The 20180-nt window shown below is 51.0% G+C and overlaps 1 protein-coding gene across 7 annotated transcripts in view; it reads left to right on the top strand.

Moving 5' to 3' along the window:
* The window catches only part of HSPA12A (heat shock protein family A (Hsp70) member 12A), a 161126-nt gene that overhangs the window by 124625 nt on the left and 16321 nt on the right, over positions 1-20180 (top strand). For all 7 annotated transcript variants that reach the window (XM_072740193.1, XM_025994036.2, XM_072740192.1 and 4 more), the window contains 5 exons: positions 2247-2332; positions 3817-3944; positions 7714-7900; positions 10033-10137; positions 14507-14623. In XM_072740193.1, coding sequence (XP_072596294.1) covers positions 3940-3944; positions 7714-7900; positions 10033-10137; positions 14507-14623 — 414 coding nt within the window. In that variant the 5' untranslated portion in view covers positions 2247-2332; positions 3817-3939. The remainder of the gene's footprint in view (positions 1-2246; positions 2333-3816; positions 3945-7713; positions 7901-10032; positions 10138-14506; positions 14624-20180) is intronic.

Raw genomic sequence — 20180 nt, 5'->3', positions numbered from 1 at the left:
CACCTAGGAACCAGAAGTTGCTTTCCCTCTAAGATGAGCAAGTTGAGTTTTTTTAATTAAAAAACTTTTTATTGTGATTAAGTATATATAACATAAAATTTGCGCTTTTAACCATTTTTAAGTGTACAAGTCAGGAGCATTATTGCATTCTCAGTGTTATGCAACCATCATCACTACTGTTTCCAGACCCTTGTTATCACTCAAAATAGAAACTCGGTGCTCCGCATTCCTTCCTTCTCTCTCCCAGCCCCTGGAAACTTCTGGTCTGCTTACTGTCTCTGTGACCTTGCCTATTCTAGATATTTCATATATGTGGAATTGTACAATATTTGTCCTTTTGTGTCCAGTTTATTTTACTTAGCATAATGTTTTCTACATTCATCTATATCATAGCATGGATGGGGACTTCTTCCCGGTTCACAGCTGAGTAATACTCCATTGTATAGACATGCCACATTTTGTTTACTCAATTTTTGATGGATACTTGGCTTTTGTCTACCTTTTGGTTATTATAAATAATATTGCTTCATTCTTTTGGGTAGACACCTGGGAGTGGAATTGCTAGGTCTTATGATATTCTATATGTGATTTTTTGAGGAACCACTAAACTGTTTTCCATAGCAGCTGTACCATTTTGCATTCCCACCAGATATCTATAAGGGTTCCAGGGTCTCTATTATACTTGCCAACATTTATTTATTTATTTATTTATTTATTTATTTATTTATTTATTTATTCCTTTCTTTCTTTCTTTCTTTTTTTTATAGCAGCCATCCTAGTGAGTATAAAGCAGCATCTCATTGTGGTTTTGATTTGCATTTCTCTAATAGCGAATGATGTTAAACATCTTTTCACATGCTTATTGGCCATTTGTGTATCTTCTTTGGAGAAATATCTGGTGAAGTCCTTTGCCCAGCAAGTTGGTTTCGGGCCTTTGTACATTTTCTCCCAGGGGTTGGAACTGGAGCCTCCTCAGGAAAAGAGACCAGATGCCTGCAGAGAATGGAGGTGGCTGTGCAGATTTGAAGGTTCACATTCACCCTTTCATGATTCATTTCATTCCCTCAGCCCATTTGGCACCCACTGTAATGATGCTATTTGAGTTCTCACCAAGCAGGAAAAAACAAAAACCAGTAAGTGTGTGGGATTAACCAAAGTGATTTGGCAGCAGAGGGAGATGGAGCGATTCCTGCACTCCCCTAGAAGCAGACAGGACTTTCTCAGACACCTTACACCCTCTGAGCTTCCTGGACCACAAGTATGTTTTAGCAGATTACCCATTCTTCCTACCAGGTTATTAGGCTGTGTACTACATGGAGCAGTATTTGCAGAGCATCCCCAATGGCACCTGGGATTTGCAGGTGCCCAGGGCCGCTCATCGTCTCTACAATGGGAGCCCGCAGTCCTTGCTCTGCTGCTCTGCTGGCCCTGCCGGTCCTGGGGTGGTGGGCAGCGAGACCAGTGTGGAGCTTCCAGCAGGGACAGTGTGACTTCTCCTTGGGTGCTCATTCCTCGGGGGGAGTCACCGGGCTCTGGCAAGGTGTCACGACAAATTTCAGTCCCCGCATAATTATAAGAGTAGTAAGGCAATCAACAAAGTGATGCTGGTGCTGCTCTGCTGTTGGCTCTTCTCTGGTTTGACCTCATGTCTGTTGTAGGGCCCCATGTGCGAGGTCCAGGAATGCTGATCTACCTGACTTTCTGCTGCGGTTTTTCTTATTAAATGTCAAAAGCCTTCAGGATCACTAAGAGAGATGAGTTCCCCCCATTGTGATGTAGCCTTCTGCCAGGGGGAGCGAGGAGGTGATGTGTCCACTAAACAAGGAAGTTCTTTCTGGAAGCTGCACTCCTGTCCTGTATCCCTGTAATAGGGCTTGTTGATCTGTGGGGCAGGGTGGGGAACCTGAGAGCCGTGGATACTCTTCCCAAAACATGCACACAGACAATGCACACCATGCACACCATCATGCTGCCCAGGTTAAGAACGATGCAGGGATCGAGCAGTATCTCTGCTAAGTGGGAGTTGGTGGGACATAGTGAGAGGCCTGCTGGTCACGGGGAGAGAAGGAATGTCTCATTTGGTGGTTCTAAATACCCAGTACAAAGAGCCAGAACAGAACCCAGAACAGGCCCGGGTTCAGGCTTTCAGGGGCCACAGCGCCTGCAGCGGTGAAGCCTTCCTGCTCCTTTCTGCCCCTGGCTCAGCCCACACCACTTCTAAGGACAACCTTTGTCTTTCTTTTCAGAAACAGCCCCCACGTCTGCGTATTCATCTCCAGCCCGGAGTCTGGGGGACACAGGAATAACACCACTGTCCCCTTCCCATATTGTGGTAAGAAATGTATATACGTGTATGGGGGTGTGTGCTGACTATCTTTGCTTTCTAGATCTGCTGTCACGAGACAGGCTGCTCGGCAGCCCCTCACATTGGTGGGTGGGGAGTACACTGTGCCGAGATTAGCCACGGGAGCCCACCAAGCCCATTCGCTACCCTGGGCCTGAAAAGGCTTTTTGTGGTGTGGCTGGTGCTTCTGGAGCTGCTGGCCTGGGTGCATAGAAGTCAGGATGGAAGCACCCTTTAGAGATTGAGGGCACAGAGACACTGGGGCGTCCTTTTGGGACGGGAAAGCCACATCTGGCCGGTGCATCAGTGAAATGCAGCGACTTTTCGACTATAGCTAACTGCCCTGTCTGCAGGCCTGTGGCTGGGCTTGCTTCTGCAACAGCCAGCCTGGGAGAGAAAACCTGGATGAGGAAGGGGCTGGAGACTGGGCATTTGCTCCCACCCTACCCTTCCACTGAGAAGATGGATTTTGTGGGGCAGCTGTCCAAGGGACTTACATGTAGCTGACCAGAGAAGAGGGCAGAGGAAGCCTCACTCCAGGGAGGGGTGGCTTTGCAGGAGCCACTACTAGGTAGAGGCACCGGCTTGTCCTGGTTTTCCTGGAACTGGGTTTTACCTTACTTGGGGTCTTGGAACTCCCTCAGTCCTGGGGAAACTGGAAGCCCGGCCACCGATGGCCAAGTCCTCACACTGAGGGTTTCCAGACTGCACTCTGAGGGTTCTGGGTCACCTTGGACTGTGCAGGGATGGAGGACAGTGTGAGAAGGGGGCAGATGGGTGGGGCTCTCACCCTCTGCTTGAGGCAGTACACTTCAAACCCAAACTTTATTGGTTTATAACTCAAAGTTCTGTGGATATTAAAAAAAAGTCTACACTGCATTATTTAAAAAAAAAAAAAAAAAGGTTTGGAAACCTGGAATGGCCTGACCATCAACTGGCTTGATGTTGAGAAAAGGCTCTGGACCCTGAGGGGACACGACTTGCCAGGATCACATGGCCAGGGTCCCTGGCAAAGCCCTACTCCCACACACGACACGGCTGAGCAGATGGAGTGCTCACTTGGGATGTGGCAAGGCCACAGCTGGCAAATCATTCTGGGCAGTTCTGGAGGTCTGCATGGGAATTTGGGGAGGGCAGGGGAAGGATTGTGTCACTCAAGGAACCACTGGCCTTCCAGACTGGATGACTTTCCATAATTAGTCATGTTCATAAGCAGTCGATGAAGGGAGTGGTAGACAAGCTGTAGGCAAGTGCCTTCCCCCTTCAACGTGGTCCTCCACTCAGGGAGCACCTCCATGTCTCCTTGAGCCACTTGGGTGGAGAACCGAGGCTGGCTTGCCCTCTCCATAGGGCTCACCATGTGGCACACTTGAGCCAGAATTCTGTCTATAGTGGGTGCACAGCTGGCCAGAGTAGAACACCAGGCTCAGCGGCCCCCACCCACCCCCATACCTTGCTCTGTACACCTGCAGAATGATGCTGACCCGAACGTCTCAGAGCAGCAGACGTTTCTGGTGGTGGTGGCCATTGACTTTGGAACCACGTCCAGTGGCTATGCCTACAGCTTCACCAAGGAGCCAGAATGTATCCACGTGATGAGGTGAGTGCTGTGGGCAGGGAGGGCCGTGTGCGGGCGCCGGGCACCGTACCTGTGCAGATTTGGAGGAGGACCCTGGGGGAGGGGCGGGGCATTAGTTTGAGAAGCAGGTGAATGGCACTTAGTGGGTGGGTCCTGGATTCTGGCTCAGCTCAGCCCAAACCCGCGGTGCCACTTTGGGGCAAACCACTCTCATCTCTGGGCTCCAGGTTCCTGGTCTGTGTAACATCATTGGTTTAATTCTGACTCAGTGGGTCTGGGGAAAGGCCTGGACAGTGTGTTTGAAACCTGGCCCGGGTTATTCCAACATGCAGTCTGGGCAAGAGGTGCTGACTTAAAGGGTATCTGTGATGGAGGAGATCCAGGCGTCAGCTCAGCCACATACTGTGTGATCTTACGCAATTGCTGGACCTTCTAAATCTCAGTTTCCTCATCTGTGAAACGGAGGTATTGACGGTATCTGTCTCACAGGGTGTGTGTGCACATGAAATGAGATTTCCTGTCAAGGACTTAGTACAGAGTTGAATATAAGTGGAGAAGGTGCTAGTTCTTACATGATAGTAACCAGAAAGCAGATTGGGGTGAATTTCAGCCAGGTAAACCTAAAGGGTCAGCCTGAAGTTGCCCTGGGTCTCTTGGGACACCTTCTGTGCTCAGGACACCGTTCCCCTTCTCCACCTTGCCCCGCCATGCACACAGAAGCCTAGAACGCCCTCTCGTCCTCTGCATCCCCACGTGATGGACTATCTGTGAGGACTCTGGTCTACCCTGGCACCCAGGCAGGCTCCTCCAGTCAGGTGCATGGTCCTCTTGCAGTGTTGTGACCCCTCAAAGCTTCAGGAGCCAGGAGTTTATCACTCTCATTTTCCAAATCCAAGGATAGCTCCAGAGATACACGGTGATTGGCTTTGGAACTCCTTTAGTTGACAATTGTGGAATTTAATTATGGCTCCCAAAGTAAGATCTTATGCATTTTTAGAGTGTGCTGCTTAAAACAGAAGTCATAATAGAGGTGGCCTCCACCCCAATCTTGGTTTAGAGGTCCTAAGAGGCTCCAGAGACCCATGGGTGTCATATCATTAGGAAATAACCAAAAGCTTGTTCTCGTGGGGAACCCTGGTGACAGCATAGCCCTCTTGTCCAGTTGCCACCAGATTTCTGCCTCCAGGTAGCTAGACACCTGCCGTGAGGTCTGCTCTGCTGTCCCCAGGGACGGAAACCCCGAAGGGAGAAGAACATGTTATTAAAAGCTAGAATAAGCATTAATAAGCTTCTACACAGTTGTTTTAAGAAACATTATTTCAAAGGGATAGACTTACAGGAAAATGGGGGGGGGGGCAGAAAGAGCATAAATAACATTAAAATTGCTTGGGAGGGATCCACGCAGTATCTGCAGTGTTTAGGCCTCTAGAGACATCGTCTCCATTCTTGTAGAGATTCTAGAGGGAGGTCGTATGTGAATTTTATTTCAATCAGAACATGTTAACCTTGATCCAGACTGACAAAATTGTGGTTGAGAAAGTTTCATTTTCTCGTATTTTAATAGGAACGAAGGAATAAAAATTGGAAGGGAGAAAACTCAGGAGGTTCTTTGCGTGAACCTAGTGAAAACGTCAGTTCTAATAGTAGCAGAAAGTCCATTTGTGACAGGTCATGTGTGGAGCACCAGGTGCCCAGCATCTGCCTGGGAGGTGATCATCCCTGGGTCTCAGTGCAGTCGTCATGGAGACTTCGGCTCCCTGGGTAGAAGCCTGCATCTTGGTGGAGCTTGACCAGGGAACCTGCCAGGGATGATTCCAGACCCATCTGCGTGGCAAATCTAGGCTGGCTGTCCACCTGGACTGTGATGGTCCCACTAATGCTTAACGATGTCATGTCGGGAGCAGGTGTGAGCTCAGCCAGGCACCCTGCAGGCCGGGGAGAGAGGTGTGTTTCCCTTCGTGTACTGTGTCACCACCAGAGGCTTCTCATAGGTTGTGTGGCCAGTGGCAGGATGGGAGCCAGCTGCAAAGTCGGACCTGGTAGAGAAGAGAACATCCTGGCTGCCTTGGCAGCTGTGGCTTCTCTGCCATGGTCCTGGAGAAGGAGGGGAAAGCACTGAGTCACCTGCCTTCTCTACTCCCCTTCCTATTCTTCTTTCTTCCTAAGAGAAGGAAGGAAGCTTCTCTGGGGCTCCACCTAGCCCCCGCCCCACTCCCTCACCCTGCCATCAGCTCCAGGATGTAATCCCATCACCTCTGTCTGCCTGTATTCACCTCTCTACTTACCTCTCTCCTCTTCTGGCACCTGCCTCTTCAGGACACAGCCTTACGGGACACAGTCCCTTCCCACTCCACTGCCCCCATCAGGGCTCTCCTGCCATCTTGTCACTCTCACCCCAGTGTGAGGCACCAAGTCTGTTTCCTCCTGGATCTCTCCTGTGAATGCCAGGCTTCCATCTTCAACCCCCTCCCGGGAGTTCAATGCTAGCAGGTTAGCCTGGAGTTCCCCACGTTCCCTGTCACCTCCCTGGGTAGGGCTCCAGGTTTCTGTGAAGGGTGCTTTCTCCTCTGAGCTCCCAAGTTAGGACCTCTGGGTGCCTCAGCTCCTGCTCACCACCATGGCCCTTTGGCTCAGTGCTCCCTCGGGACAGCTCATCCTCCTCCATGCTTTCCCTCTACCCTGGTCGGAACCCCTTCACCTCTGCTCCCAGACAAGGCCTGAGCCTCCTCCTCAGCCTCCCAGCCTCCTGCCTAGTTCAGGACAGCTCTGATTCTGCTGTGCTCCGGCCCTACAAACTTCAGTGGCTCCCCCCATTACTGACTAATTCCCCCCGCCCCGGGGTTTTCTGCAGCCTGGTTCCAAACACCTTCCCAATCTTATTTCTCACATTCCTTCTCTACCTCACACAATCACTCAGCATCCCCGCACATGCCCTGGGTTCACCCACCTCTGAGCAGCCCGCAGTGCCTTTCCCTCCTTCAAGATCCTGACAGCTCTGTCGGTCCTTCGAGTCTCTCCGGAGCCCTGCATTCCTCCCCCTGCCCCACCATCTGGCACCTCTGCCTTCTCTGACCCCTGAGTGCATTTCCTGGACCCCTCATTCCCGTGTGATAAGGCAAGTATGTTTATGTATACCCTACCTTGTTTTAGAGACCACATAAGCCAGCTGTACATTTGCTTTGAGGGCTTGCAAATTAAAAAACCAGACCCCCATCTCCCTGCAAAAAGATATAACCTACTGGGTTGTGAGTTATCTGAAGGCAGACACATAAATGTTTCATCTCTGTGTCACCAGCCGCTGCACCCAGTAGATGCTCCATAAACGCTGAGTGGAAGGTTGAAGCAGACCTTGTCACTGAGCAAGAACCTGGTGTGAGCAAGAACCTGGTGCTTGCTCCTTTCATTTTTTGAGAGAGAGAGAGAGAGAGAGAGAGAGAGAGAGAGAGAGAGAATGAGCAGAGGGGGAAGGGCAGAGGGAGAGGAGAAGCAGACTCCCCACTGAGCAGGGAGCCTGATGTAGGACTCGATCCCAGGACCCTGGGATCATGACCCAAGTCAAAGGCAGACCCTTAACTGACTGAGCCACCCAGGCACCTGCCCTTTCCTTCTTTCTGGCTGAAGTCGTGTCTCTGATCACTACTCAACCAGTGGAACCAGAGTGCCCTGGTAGCGGCTACTGTGAGCACCCACACCTATAAGAACTGTGCACACAGGAGGTGCTGGGATCAGTGCTGCCTGAACCGGGAGGATGAAGGAAGAGCCCATAACCTCTGCTTTTCCTTGGTGTCAGGCGATGGGAAGGGGGAGACCCTGGGGTGTCCAACCAGAAGACCCCGACCACCATCTTGTTGACCCCGGAGAGGAAGTTCCACAGCTTCGGGTACGCCGCCAGGGACTTTTACCATGACCTGGATCCCAACGAGGCCAAGCAGTGGCTGTACCTGGAGAAGTTCAAGATGAAGCTGCATACCACCGGGGTAAGCCAGCCCTTCCCTGGGCCCAAGTCCTCCAGCCCTGGCAGGGGAGAGGTCTTCTCAACCCAGGGAACCCTCGGGTTTCTCCCAAGCAAAAATTAACATCCATTTGCTGTAATTTTAGGAATGACCTGGAGCACACAACACTTTGGTGGAATTCACAGCACTCTCTGATACACACGTGGGCAGAGAGATACTCAGAATATTTAATACTGTGTTTGCCTTGGAAACTGCTCAGAGTGGACACTGGCTGGAGTGCAGGCAGAGGGGGCTGGGGGCTCCCTGCCACACCAGGAGCTCCCTCTTCAGTTGCTGGGTTGCTGGGAGATCTGGGGATTCTGAAGGCAGGCCTCGGGGGCCAGGGGCATTTGGGGGACCCAGGACAGTGGCTATTAAACACAAGTTTAGAAGTAAACCTTCTGTGAGGGGCAGCGGGTAGCTCTGGAAATCCGGTGCCCGGTGATTGGAGGCTCAACTCCCAAAGCAGCCCTGCTCCCAGTGTGCCAGTACTCTAAGCCGTCTTCATCAGTCGGGCCCCTCTCCCAAGCTTCAGGGGGAAAGTTTGGACCACAGGATAGGATTTTTTTTTTTTCAGTTTGAGCATTGCATCCCACACATTTTCCTTCGCTCTCAGTACTACTTAGAAATTCAGGGTGGAGATGGTGTTTAAGACCACGCATCCTGGGACCAGATGCCCTAGATTTAAATCCTGTCTCTGACACCTGCAAGATACTTAATCCAAGTGACTTAACCTTTCTGGTTCTTGTGTAAAAGAGGGACACTGACAGTGCCTTCTTCACGGGGATGGTATAGGATTAAAGGAATCAAAATACATAAAGCTCTTAGAGCCGCGCGGGTACTTAGTAAGTTCTAGCCAATTGCTAGCTCCTGTTATTATTGCTTTCATTTCTGCTGTGAAGTGCTTGCAGATGACAAAACACATGTTAATAGGAACCCAGCAGCCAGCGCCCTGCCTCCAGGGCTCTGTGCTCCTCAGCCCCGCTGTCTCTGGGTAAAGCAGACAGGCTTCTGCCTGAAATGCAGCCTTCCTGTTTCACCTGATGACGTTCAATGTCAGAGGGGTCTCATGCAGGTGGGAGCACAGGACATTTCTTCCGTTTTGAGGTTTTTTTTTTTTTTTTTTTCAATTCTGACCCTGTGGCTTCCCGATGCTTCGCCACCTTTCTGAGCCTGGGAGTTGCCTCCCAAAATCTGAGGTGTCTTTGTTGAGCACCAGGGGTGGGGTGTCTGGTTGGGAAGAGTGAGCTTATGCCAATGGATCAGGACAGCTGATGGGCTCCCCGAGGCTGGTTAGTAGCTTTGTGCCCCTTCAGACTCTCAAGGCAAAGCCTCATTATCCAGCCTAGATCAATCTGGAGGCTGATTTTTTTCCCCCTCTGGTAATCATGAGCCTGTGCATCTGGGCTGCCTTGGGGGCTTCCTCCTGATGCTAGCTCCCACTCTCTGCCCGTGCCTGCCCTGTGAGCACCTGTCATTTTTTTTTAATGACCCCAGTCCAGCCAGCATCTCACAGAGCATCCTCCACCCAAGGACCAGACTGCTTTAGCTTCTGGCAGAGGAAGGGAGGCAGTGATGCTGTGCTCTCAAGAGGATTAAGCACAAGCCTTAAAATAGGAGCTCTTCTATTTTGGTGACTTGGTTGGCAGCTCATCGGGGAATGAAAGCTTCATGTCTGTTTAGCATCGTGCACATCAGCGAGTTGGCATGATGACTTGGGCCTCTGCTAGGGGTCTCCCAAGGGTGACTGTGTGTGTCCGAGTGTGAAAATAGTGTGTACATTGCATCAGCAGTGGTGCCTGCTGCCTTCCTCTCTTCCTGGCCTCTGTAGCCTCCCTGAAGCCTCTGCTCTGTGAGGATCCAGGAGAGAGTGAACGAGAGGGAGGGAAGGAGGGAGAAGTGGAGATAGGGGCTGAAGGGAACAGTCAGGGCCCCCTACACAGTAGGGAGACAATGCTGCCCAGGTCCGTTTGGGGGGACACACTCTCCTCATCTAGCACATACCAGGAAAGAGGAATATGGCTCACCGGGTTCCCCAGATCTCAAGTAGCAGTTCCTGAAGCCACAAGTCGCGTCTCCCCTTGCTGGTCTCACTGTTCCTTCTGCTCCCCCACCAGGACCTCACCATGGATACAGACCTAACAGCTGCAAATGGCAAGAAAGTCAAGGCGCTTGAAATCTTCGCTTACGCCCTGCAGTACTTCAAGGAGCAGGCGCTGAAGGTAGGTCATGTGCCAGGGCCCTATGGTAGAGGGAGGTGCACCTGCCAGCGAGGGGAGCAGGTGCAGCCTCAGAAAGCAGCACGCATCCTCGTGCACTGCTGGCGGGAATGGAAAATGGGACAGCTGCCTGTCAGTTCCTCAAAAGTAGAAACCCAAAGCTGCCAGCGATTCCACTCCTTGGTATGTACCTGAGGGAAATGAAAACACCTATTCACACACAAATGTGTACATGAGTGTTTATGGCAGCAGTATTTGTAGTAACTAAAAAGCGGAACCCACACGAGCATCCATCAGTGGATGAGTAGGTCACTAAGTGGGTCTATCTGTACGATGGGATATTAGCCAGAGAAAGGAACGGAGCCCTGACGCATGCCACCATGGGGATGAACCCTGAGAAATTGCGCTGAGGGAAGGAAGCCAGACAATAACTGTATGATTCCCTTTGTAAGAAACCTCCAGAGTAGGTGAATCCCCAGAGCCGGGAGGTGCCCCGGGGCTGGGGAAGGGGACGGGACTGGCCGCTCATAGATATGGGGTTTCTCTTTGGGGTGATGGAATTAGAGAGTGTGATGGTTGCACAACCTTGGGAATATACTAAAACTCACTGAATTATACACTTTAAAAAGAGTTTTATGGTGTGTGAGTTACATCTCAGTAAGAAAACAAAACAAAAAGAAAGAACGCACGTGTGGTGGCTGTGGGATCTCAGGGCGAGGTGCTTAATTTCTCCAATACCCACGTTACTAACCTGAAGGGTGGGGCAGGTCGTGTACCCTGTGGGCTGTTTGATATTAAATCGGGCATGAAACACCTCCCTTGGGGCTGGGCGCAGTAAACTCTTGGCAAACGGGTGCTCTGTCCCTCCTCCCAGTACCCCCCCCCCCAAGGCCCCAAGGGAGAAGCTGGTGGCTGAGGGAGCCCCTTGGATGGCTGTTGCAGTTTGCACAGTGATGACCCTGTATGTGTAGGAATTGGTAACTTCTAAGTGGAATACAGCCATCCACTTGGTGCCTCTGCCCATGGGCATGGTGATGAGCGGGTGTAAATCAGATGCGTAAGGAGCCTCGTGTACTGAGCTTTATCCAAAAAGAATTGGGAACTTTAGAAGCATTTGGTATTATGTGATCACTAGAGGAAATTTAGTAAATTCCAGAAATAGTATAGAATTCTAGAAATAGGGCTCGAGGGAAACAAAGACGTGAAAACAGAATACTGCTTTCATCCATTCACGTACCTTCTTTTTCTTCTTCTTCTTCTTTTTTTTTTTTTAAATTTTGGAGTACCAAAATTGTGTGCCAGATCCTGTACAATTTCTGGCAGCGTCAAAATAAACAGTGCGAAGGAGTACGTAGTCACTGGATTGGTGTTGTGAGGGGGTAACTGTGGGTGTTCGGTGTTTGGTGAAGGCAGAGCTTCTGTCCAATGGGCAGCAGCAGGGAAGGCTCCCTGGAGGAGGTGCATTAGGGGGCTGTCACTGGCAGCAGCTGGAAGGGTGGGTGTTTCAAGCTGCTGGAATGGCACAAGGAGAGCACAGGGGAATGAAAACAGCAGGCAGCTGTGGAAAGTGAGCAGTTTGTGATGGGAGAAGAGCAAGGCTGCAAGACAGAGCGGGAGCAAGATGGTGCAAAGCCTTGAATGCCAAGCTAAGGAACTTCTTGGGTCATGGGGAGCCATCCAAGGATTTCCAATAGGGGAATGCCATGGCCACAGAGACAGCATTAGAGGGAGGGGAACCACAGTGTCCCCAGGGCTGCCAGGGTGGAGGAAGGCCATATGGAAGCAGCAGACTCAGATCCTGAAGCAGGTATGTCTGAAGGCTCTGGGACTCGTGGAGTGGAGGGTCATTTGGGGAGTGTGAAAGCCCCTAGAAGGAAGAGGGGGGAAGAGGGGAGGGAAGAAGTGGATTCTGGGAAATAATTTTTCCACCAGAAGGGAGGAGAGGCGAGAGGACAGAAGGAAGGAGTAGGAGGGAGACGTTGGTAGTAAGGGGAAAGCATCATCCTTCCAGGCAGCAGCAGGCAGGCCGGGGGTGCACAGAGAGGTGGACCTCTGCCAGCCGCGAGAGCAGGGATCTCAGAGGGATGGGCTCAGCGCCTGGTGGCCCTGACAGCCAAGTGAAGGACTGTCTGCCTGCAGTGCCCGTGGCCTCCTGGAGAAAGGTGAAGGAGCAGAGGGAGGCCGATGACCTAGGAGGCCTCTGGGTTAGGAGGAGGAGCCGTGAGGACCTGGGGAAAATTTAGGACCTGAGAAAGTCCATGACATTGGATTGGGTTTCAAGTTGGTCAAGGGGGAAAGAGTGAACAGCTCATCTCAGAAGGCGGGGGGAGAGGTGGGAGGGGGCAGAGGACCAGAGGACCAGCAGGGGTGCAGGAGGGTGGGCTGAACACATCAGCTCAGCAGAAGGCTTTAGGAACCTGCTAGCACCTTCTCCCAGCAGGGAACATGCTGCAGAGATTCCATGAAGAGAAGCTTTCTGAGGAGAGTTATAAGACCCAGGGCCTTCATGAGAAGGTCGGCTCGTATTTGAAGGACAGATGGATTCAGAGCAGGGGATTATTCGTGTTGGACCAGGATAAGCAACATAGAATATCTCCTCGAGCAGCACATCTCAGGAATCACAGGCTTGTGAAGCCGGCTTGACATACGTGAAGGAAAGCAAGTGAAAGTGCCTGACATGATGGGATGTTTAATTAACGGCAAGGTGCTTTCCCTTCTAAGCTGTATTCCATCCACTGGTGAACAAACCGCTTATTTAAACAACCTTCCCTACAGCCAGGGAAGCCCAGCATTCACATTTCGAGCCTTTTCCTGGTTAAAGAGTTTAAAAGAGCCTGGATGGTAATCGGCAGGATGCTTAGAACCCTCCCCAACACATGTCACCACTCACCTGCCTTTAAAGCCCAATGCAGACCTGCAAGGAAATAAAACACAATAAAACAACAAGGAAACAAAACAAAAATAAAACCCGCAGTTTCACGCGGGCCTAATGCAGAGATGTTTTTAAAAATGTGTTTAAAAAAAAAATTTTTTTTTAAATTTTTTTTTTACTAAACGTACTTCACACTGCTGAGCTGTATGCTTAAAAAAAAAAAAGGTTCACGTGGTAGATTTTTCATTATGGGTTATTGTCGCAATTCAAAATGAAAAGAATTTTTAAAAGGGAAAAGAAAAATTTACTGTCTAATCACCGAGGAAGTTAATCCCGTGACAGAGTGGCTCAGTCAAGGTAACTACTGAAACGAGAGAGGAAATGAGATACCTATCACAAGAAACAAATCATCAGCCTATTAATCTTCTGAAACATGTCCCCAGAACCAGCTCCGATGCAGCCGGGCGTTGGTGCGTGTTTAAGTTTGATTTCAGATTTGTCTGGTGAACGTGGCAACAGGAGGAGAGAAGTGGGAAGGAGCTTTGCTCTATCAGAGGTCTTTTCTGGGCAAGGTGCTCCCACGTGTTCTCACTTAATCTCACCAGAAACACTGGGCATTAGTTTATTCTCCCCATTTTACAGATGGGAATACTGAGTCTGGAAACTATTCTGGGGTATTTTATCTGTATGGACTTGGTGTGGACCTCTGATTTTTCCGCCCATCGCATTGATCCATGTGGTTCCACTGATGTGGTTTAAACCTCAACCAAAAGTTAAGGGCAGCGTGGTTCTTCGCTTAGGTCACGTTGTCCGTGTCCTTCCCATCCTGCTAGGAGAACTCCCCTGAGGTGCTGGCCTCGCAATAAGGTTGCGGACAGTGACAACTCTGACAACAGCTGTGGGCCAGGCCCTGTTCTAGATCTGAATCCACATGTAACAATTTGGTGAAGACTTTGGCCTTTAGAGTTGAGATCCACCTGGGTCTGGGTGCAAATCTTGGCTCTGTCACTTTCCAGCTGTGCAGTCGTACAAAGGTACTGAACATATCTAGGCCTTAGATTCCCGTCTCTAGGAAGGGTATGCAGTAATGATCCCTTCCTGATGGGATCCTGAGATTAATAGAGATGAGGTCTGCAAAGTGCTGAACGAGGTGGACACAGAATAAACTCCCAGGAAATGTAGCGCTCAGAAAATTATCACTCCTTCCAACCGCAGTGTGACCTAGGTATTATTATCCTCACTGTGCATATAAGGAAACTGAGGCCAAAGGCCTCTGACCTGCCTGCTCCTCCTGTAGTCACATTCAGTGAGTGAAAGCAGCAGAGATCCCTGCTTGCAGAATATTCAGGAAACTGACCCTTGCTCCCTGACACTGGTAAGTTCAGGAGACGGTAGCATAGATGCCCCAAGAGTTCATGGGCAGAAAGCCTGGAATCCTCAGTGAAGCCGTAGGAGGACCAGCTGTGTCCACCTGACCTGTGGCATTTCCCTTGGCTTTAGGAGCTGAGTGACCAGGCGGGGTCAGAGTTCGAGAACTCTGATGTCAGATGGGTCATCACAGTGCCTGCCATTTGGAAACAGCCCGCCAAGCAGTTCATGAGACAAGCTGCCTATCAGGTGAGTGTGGGGGTGGGCGGGAGGGGGGGAGGGCAGGATGTCCCCGGTGGTGACTGTCACCCCACTCTCACAGGCCTCCCTGGGAGGCAGTGAAGGGTGTCCCACGGGCCCGGGGATACGGAGCCTTCTTCATGGGGGAGGAACGGGGGTCAGGTCCGCAAGGGTTGGGCTCCGTTTTCTTTCTTTCTAACACCTTCTACGCTGTAGATTCCCCAGGGCTAGGATTTCAAACTGGGGCACAGAGACATTTCTTCACGGGTGAATGGAAGTGAGAACCTCAAGGAAAAGGCTTGGGCAGTAAGAATGTTTGAAGAAGAAAAGAGTAAAGAGAAAGCCGAGGGCTGTGAGCCAGGCACATCAGCTTGGATGGAGGTTGAAATCTGCACGTATGCAGCCAGGACATAAGGGACATGGGATAGTCTTCTGTGCGTTTCACCTTGTGACCTACATGGGAGCACACATGGTCATCGGGGGTGGTGAGGCCACCAGGCCTGCATGGTGGCAGACACCTGGATGAGGGCAGTGGCACAACTGAGGAGTGTGCCAGTCAGTGTGGCGCCGTGGACAGAGCATTCCATTGCCAATGGCCAGCCGGTCCCTCCTGGGCGCTGGGGGCATCCCTGGTACCATGGACCCTCACGGCCACCAACCCTCACACTGTTCACAGGCAATGTGTGCCATGATGGGGCTTCCATGAGGGTCTGACATCATGGCAAGAACGGCTGGCCGAGCTGACCTGCAGGTCAGAGTTGGTCCCCGCTGTGGTCAATCCCCTGGGTTCATGGAAGCCCACCCTGGGGCCTGGGCCTACTCTGTGCCATGAGAGTCAGTTTTCAGAGCCTTCAACCAGAGCTGGGCTGGGGAAAGTCACCAAGGGAAGAGATGTTCCCTTGCCCACCGCCAGACCTCTCAGGGGACAGCCACCCTTCTCAGGGGGCATGTCTCTGATGTTGAGTTTGTAGCCGTATGTATAAACCTTTCCTTTCAAAACACCCACCAGAGCAACCCTGAACGCCGAACGTAGCGAAATGGCCATGGGTACCTTGGTGTCATGAATTGTACTCAACGCTTGGAGCTTTACTCCAGGTGACAGAGTTCCGGGGAGAGCATTGCCCCCGCGCCCCACTTCTCCTTCGTCCCTCCTCTGCCACAGGCTCTCTGCTCTGCTCTCCCTTTCAGCGTGAGAATCTGGCTCAGTCTGTGTATCTGCCAGAAATAGATTTGTTTTGATAGGGATGAAGGAAGAGGGTGGAAGTTCCAGAAAGAGGTAACTGCTTTAAAAAGGAAGAAACCGAATGCAGTTTAGCTGTCCACAGAAGCCCTCGGCCTCCTGGAGCTTTTCCACGGTGTCAGCCTCCAGGCAGTGTCCAAAGATGGGACGCCAGGACATGACTGTCCATGAAGACACAGCCGGCTTTCTGAGTTGTCACAGGAAGGACACTCAGAATTCATGGCTCTGACTCTCATTTTCCCATAGGAAAACTGCAGTGACAAACAATGTGACCCGGAAAAGGGTCAGTTCTTATTTTAGCCTGAAACAGAAAGAGGTGCAGGGACTGGTGGATTTGTCGGGGCTCTTGGAGCTGTGGGCTGGCTCTCTGAGGAGTGGGGCCTGGCGGGGAAGCCCTCCTCCTCGGGGTGAGTAGGAAACCAGACAGAGGGGAGTGCGGTGGCCTTCAGGGTTTGGCAGACTCAAAATGGCACCTCAGAGGGTTGATGATGGGTCAGAAGCTCCTTGCGAAAGTGAAGGTGAGCAATGTTTATGGACGTGGGAATGTTTCTGAAGCCCAGAGATACTCTGCAGACTGGCCGATCCTTTGGATGCTGGGTAACTTCTGGTTGGTGTAGTGTTTGTGCAACTTAATTTTGGGCTCATTGTAATTCTGATTTGATACTTGTGTCCAGTTTAGCCACTGTGTGGCTTTCAAGATGGCAGGGGCCTTTCAGTCATTCTTTGTTTCCTCATTCATTTTTTTCATTAAGCAAACCCACACTGGGGGACTTCTGTGTGCTGGGATGTGGTAGGCGCTGGATTCATACCCTATGTAACCAAGATGAGGCCCCACTCTCGGGTTGCTCACAGCTGAGTGGTTCACTGAAGCCTTTTGTACTTTGGGGAGGGGGCAGAGGGAGTTACAGGGGCTCAACTGCTTGGCCGACTAGTCTATGATATCTTTATCTTGTCTTCTGGAAGAGTCCCCATGACAAAATGGAAATGAAGCATGGTCAAAGTTAGCATCTCTCCCACTCCCTCTCCTTATCCTCCATTAATTATACAGAATAAGATAAATATATACCCCTGATAGTTAATTTTATGTGTAAACTTGACTGGGCCGAGGGGTACCTTGGTCAAACATCATTCTGAGTATTTGCCGTGAGGATATTTGTTAATGAGGTTGACATTTAAATTGACTGAATAAATAAAGCAGATTGCCCTCCCTAAGGCTGGTGGACCTCATACAATCAGTTGAAGGCCTGCCTAAAACGAAAGGCTGAAACTCCCCAGAATAAGAAGGAATTCTTGCTGCCTGTCTGCCTGCCTTCAAACTGGAACATTGTTTTTTTGTTTTTTGTTTTCTTTTCCCTCTCCCTTTGGACTCAAACTGAGACATTAGCTCTTCCTGGGTCTTGAGCCTGTCGGCAAGGGAACAATACCATGAGCTCTCATGGTTCTCCAGCTTGCCGACTGTAGTTCTTGGGACTTGTCAGTCTCCATAATTGTGTGAATCGGTTCTTTGTAGTAAACCTCTTTCTGTGTTTGTGTACATCCTACTGGTTCTGTTTCTCTGGAGCATGCTAATAGAGAACCTGAGCAAGGAACATAGTTCTTGGGTCAGCTGGCTTCTGAGATCTGAGAATGCCCACCATCCCTTCCAACCAGAATGCTGCTCATCAGCCTGGCTTCAGGTGGAAGAGCTGGAAGGATGAGGTAGGATGGTCAGGACAGCGGGGAAACTGGTCACATTTACTTTGCTTGCATGCAGGAAGTGGAGTCCTTCCTTCAGACCTGTTGGTGGCCCTGTGAACCCAGGTTCATGACATTGTCATATGGGGGTTGAGCTTCATTCCTCCACTGGATGCAGAGCAAGAGATAAGGCTCTGGGCAGCATCTCTCATGGAAGAAGCAGGCCTGGAGTGGATGGTTCTGGGGCCGCCGCTCAGAAGTCTGTGATTCAGTGCAGGGATTGGTGGGGCCACGGGGCACTTTATGGATACAGTTTTATTTGTGAAACTCCAAAAACTCCTCCTGTGTCAAATGCTTGTTGGAAAAGTGGGTTAAATCTCTATCTTTTATAATTCACAGCCTCAGGATATCGTTAGACCCGTTAAAAGTTCAGTTTCACTGAACAGATGGTATACTGCAGGAAGAGTGGCTGATCCCTCTTCTGAGGCCTTCAGGAAAGACCTAGAAGGAGAGACAGTTCCACTGAGTCTTGAGGGAGAGTCATCGTGGATAGGAAGTAGTCCAGTTGATTTCTAGAGGCGCTTTGCCTAAAATGTGTAACCCTAGTGGGTTCCAGAAACCCGTCAAAGAAAAGACGTTCCCTTACATGTGATGATGTCACCTAACGTGGAGTTATAGCTTGCACTGGCTTCCCTTCCTGAACAAAGTGCAGTGAGAAAGAATCACATGGCAGGGGGGGACACAACAAGCAATAGCCCCTGACACCCAGAACTGGGGCAGCTGTAGCCCTGTGCGGCTGGCCGTGGGCCGGGATCACTTGGTCGGTCTGGCCATCCGCCACAGCTATGCACACAGTCCCTGGCCAGCTTTCCTGGGTGACAGCAGGGCTGGGGGGCAGAGTAGCCGGTGTGAATGCCCACATCCCCAGGCTCCCTCCACTGCGGTTTTCTCACACGTCTGCTCCTCCCAAGTGGGGCTCATGACCAGGTAGTGGTGCCCTAAGGGAGACTGTGGTGGTGCTCCTGCTGCCCTGGATTCATGGAGGAGTCAGATGGGATAGTGCAGTCTTGGCTCAGACACTTTCTGTTTGTTGAATCCCCAGGTCATGTCAGCAGAAGGCTCTCATTCAGTGTATTTTTTATTTATTTATTTATTTTTTTTCATTCAGTGTTTTAGAGACGAGGGCCAGGAAATGCAGGATAAAGGCTGGCTGGGAGGGATGGTGGGTTCATTCATTCAGCAGCTATCCCCTGAGCACCCACCGTGTGCTGTGGGACGAGAAGACCTGAGAAAGCGTAGCTGCCCTTAGAAAGCGTAGCCTCTTACGGGAGAGGCTTGGCGTGTCTGCATGATGTGTAGTTGGAGACAGCGTAGGCCGAGTGCTCGGCCAGGGCCCCGTGGAGGCAGAGCTCATGTGGACCAGCGACTACGAGGTACCAGCTTCAGAGGCAGAACAGCCAAAGCAGCTAGGTCGCCTGCTCTGGTTGACCCAGGCTGAGGCTTCTGCTGAAAATGACCGCAAGCGCTGATGGAGAAAGAAAGCCTACCCTTCCAGGCACTGGGTCCTCCTGCCTAGAGAGATCAGGGCATCTGAGTTTTTGAGAGTCTGGCAGATTCTTTTGCATTTCCTCTCTTCTTGATGTCCACAAGCAGGGGACCCCTCCTGGGAAGAAGGAAGCCAGCTCTCCACCGTAGTCCCCATCAGAGTTGCTGTTGGGACAGGGTCCCTCACTCTCTCTGGGGAGCAGGATGGGGCATGTTCGAGCAAAGGAGTGTGGTTACTTTGTCCTGGGCCTCTCACTGATCTTACCTTTTCCTCCTCCCCTGGTCTGAGGTCCTCTGCACCTCCGCTCCCCATCTGCATCCTCTCTTGGGTACCATGGGGAGATTTCTACCTCTGTGGAAATGGGGCAAAGCTTTGGCTGCAGGGCTGAGGCCAACCCAGCTGGGGAGGGACAGATGAAAGGCCTCCCCTGAGGGGTGCAACCATGCTGTTTGGGGCAGACTGTGTGTCTTTCATGTCTTCGGAATGTGGGTGCATTCCAGGGGGAACCTGGATTGTGTAAGTCCCATACTAAGGACACGCAGGCACCTGAAGTGGTATAACTGTACTCAATGCTCTTTGCTTCTCTCAACTTCTTGATTTGGTTTTCTGTATAAATACTTCACATCTATTTTTTTTTGAAGATTTATTTATGTATTATGAGAGAGAGAGAGAAAGAGAAAGAGAAATAGCCAGGAGAGGAGCAGAGGGAGAAGGAGAGAGAAAATCTCAAGGAGACTCCCTGCTGAGCACAGAGCCTGATATGGGGCTCAAACTCATGACCCTGAGATCATGACCTGAGTCCAAACCAAGAGTCAGACTGACTGAGCCACCCAGGCTCCCCGATACTTCACATCTAAATCAGAACGGCTGCTCACAGTTTCAGGGGAGGTGTGGAGAGGAGTGAAAGCATTTACTTTTTCTTGTTTTCCCCTCCTGCCCCACTGCCAGGGCCAGGCCCGCTGTTGCTCTTCCTGGCCATGTGGTGACTGCCTGGTGTGTGGACATCCTAGTGGGACATGTGGCGGTAGTGAGCCTGTCCTCCTTTATGCTGCCCCTGGGCGAGGCCCCGGTGCCCTGCTCTCCTCACCCCTTTCTCCCAGGCTATC

This window comes from Vulpes vulpes, chromosome 15, assembly GCF_048418805.1.
Source record: "Vulpes vulpes isolate BD-2025 chromosome 15, VulVul3, whole genome shotgun sequence".
NCBI lineage: Eukaryota > Metazoa > Chordata > Mammalia > Carnivora > Canidae > Vulpes > Vulpes vulpes.
The sequence above is the reverse complement of the archived record's forward strand: the minus strand, read 5'-3'. Positions and strand labels throughout refer to the sequence as shown.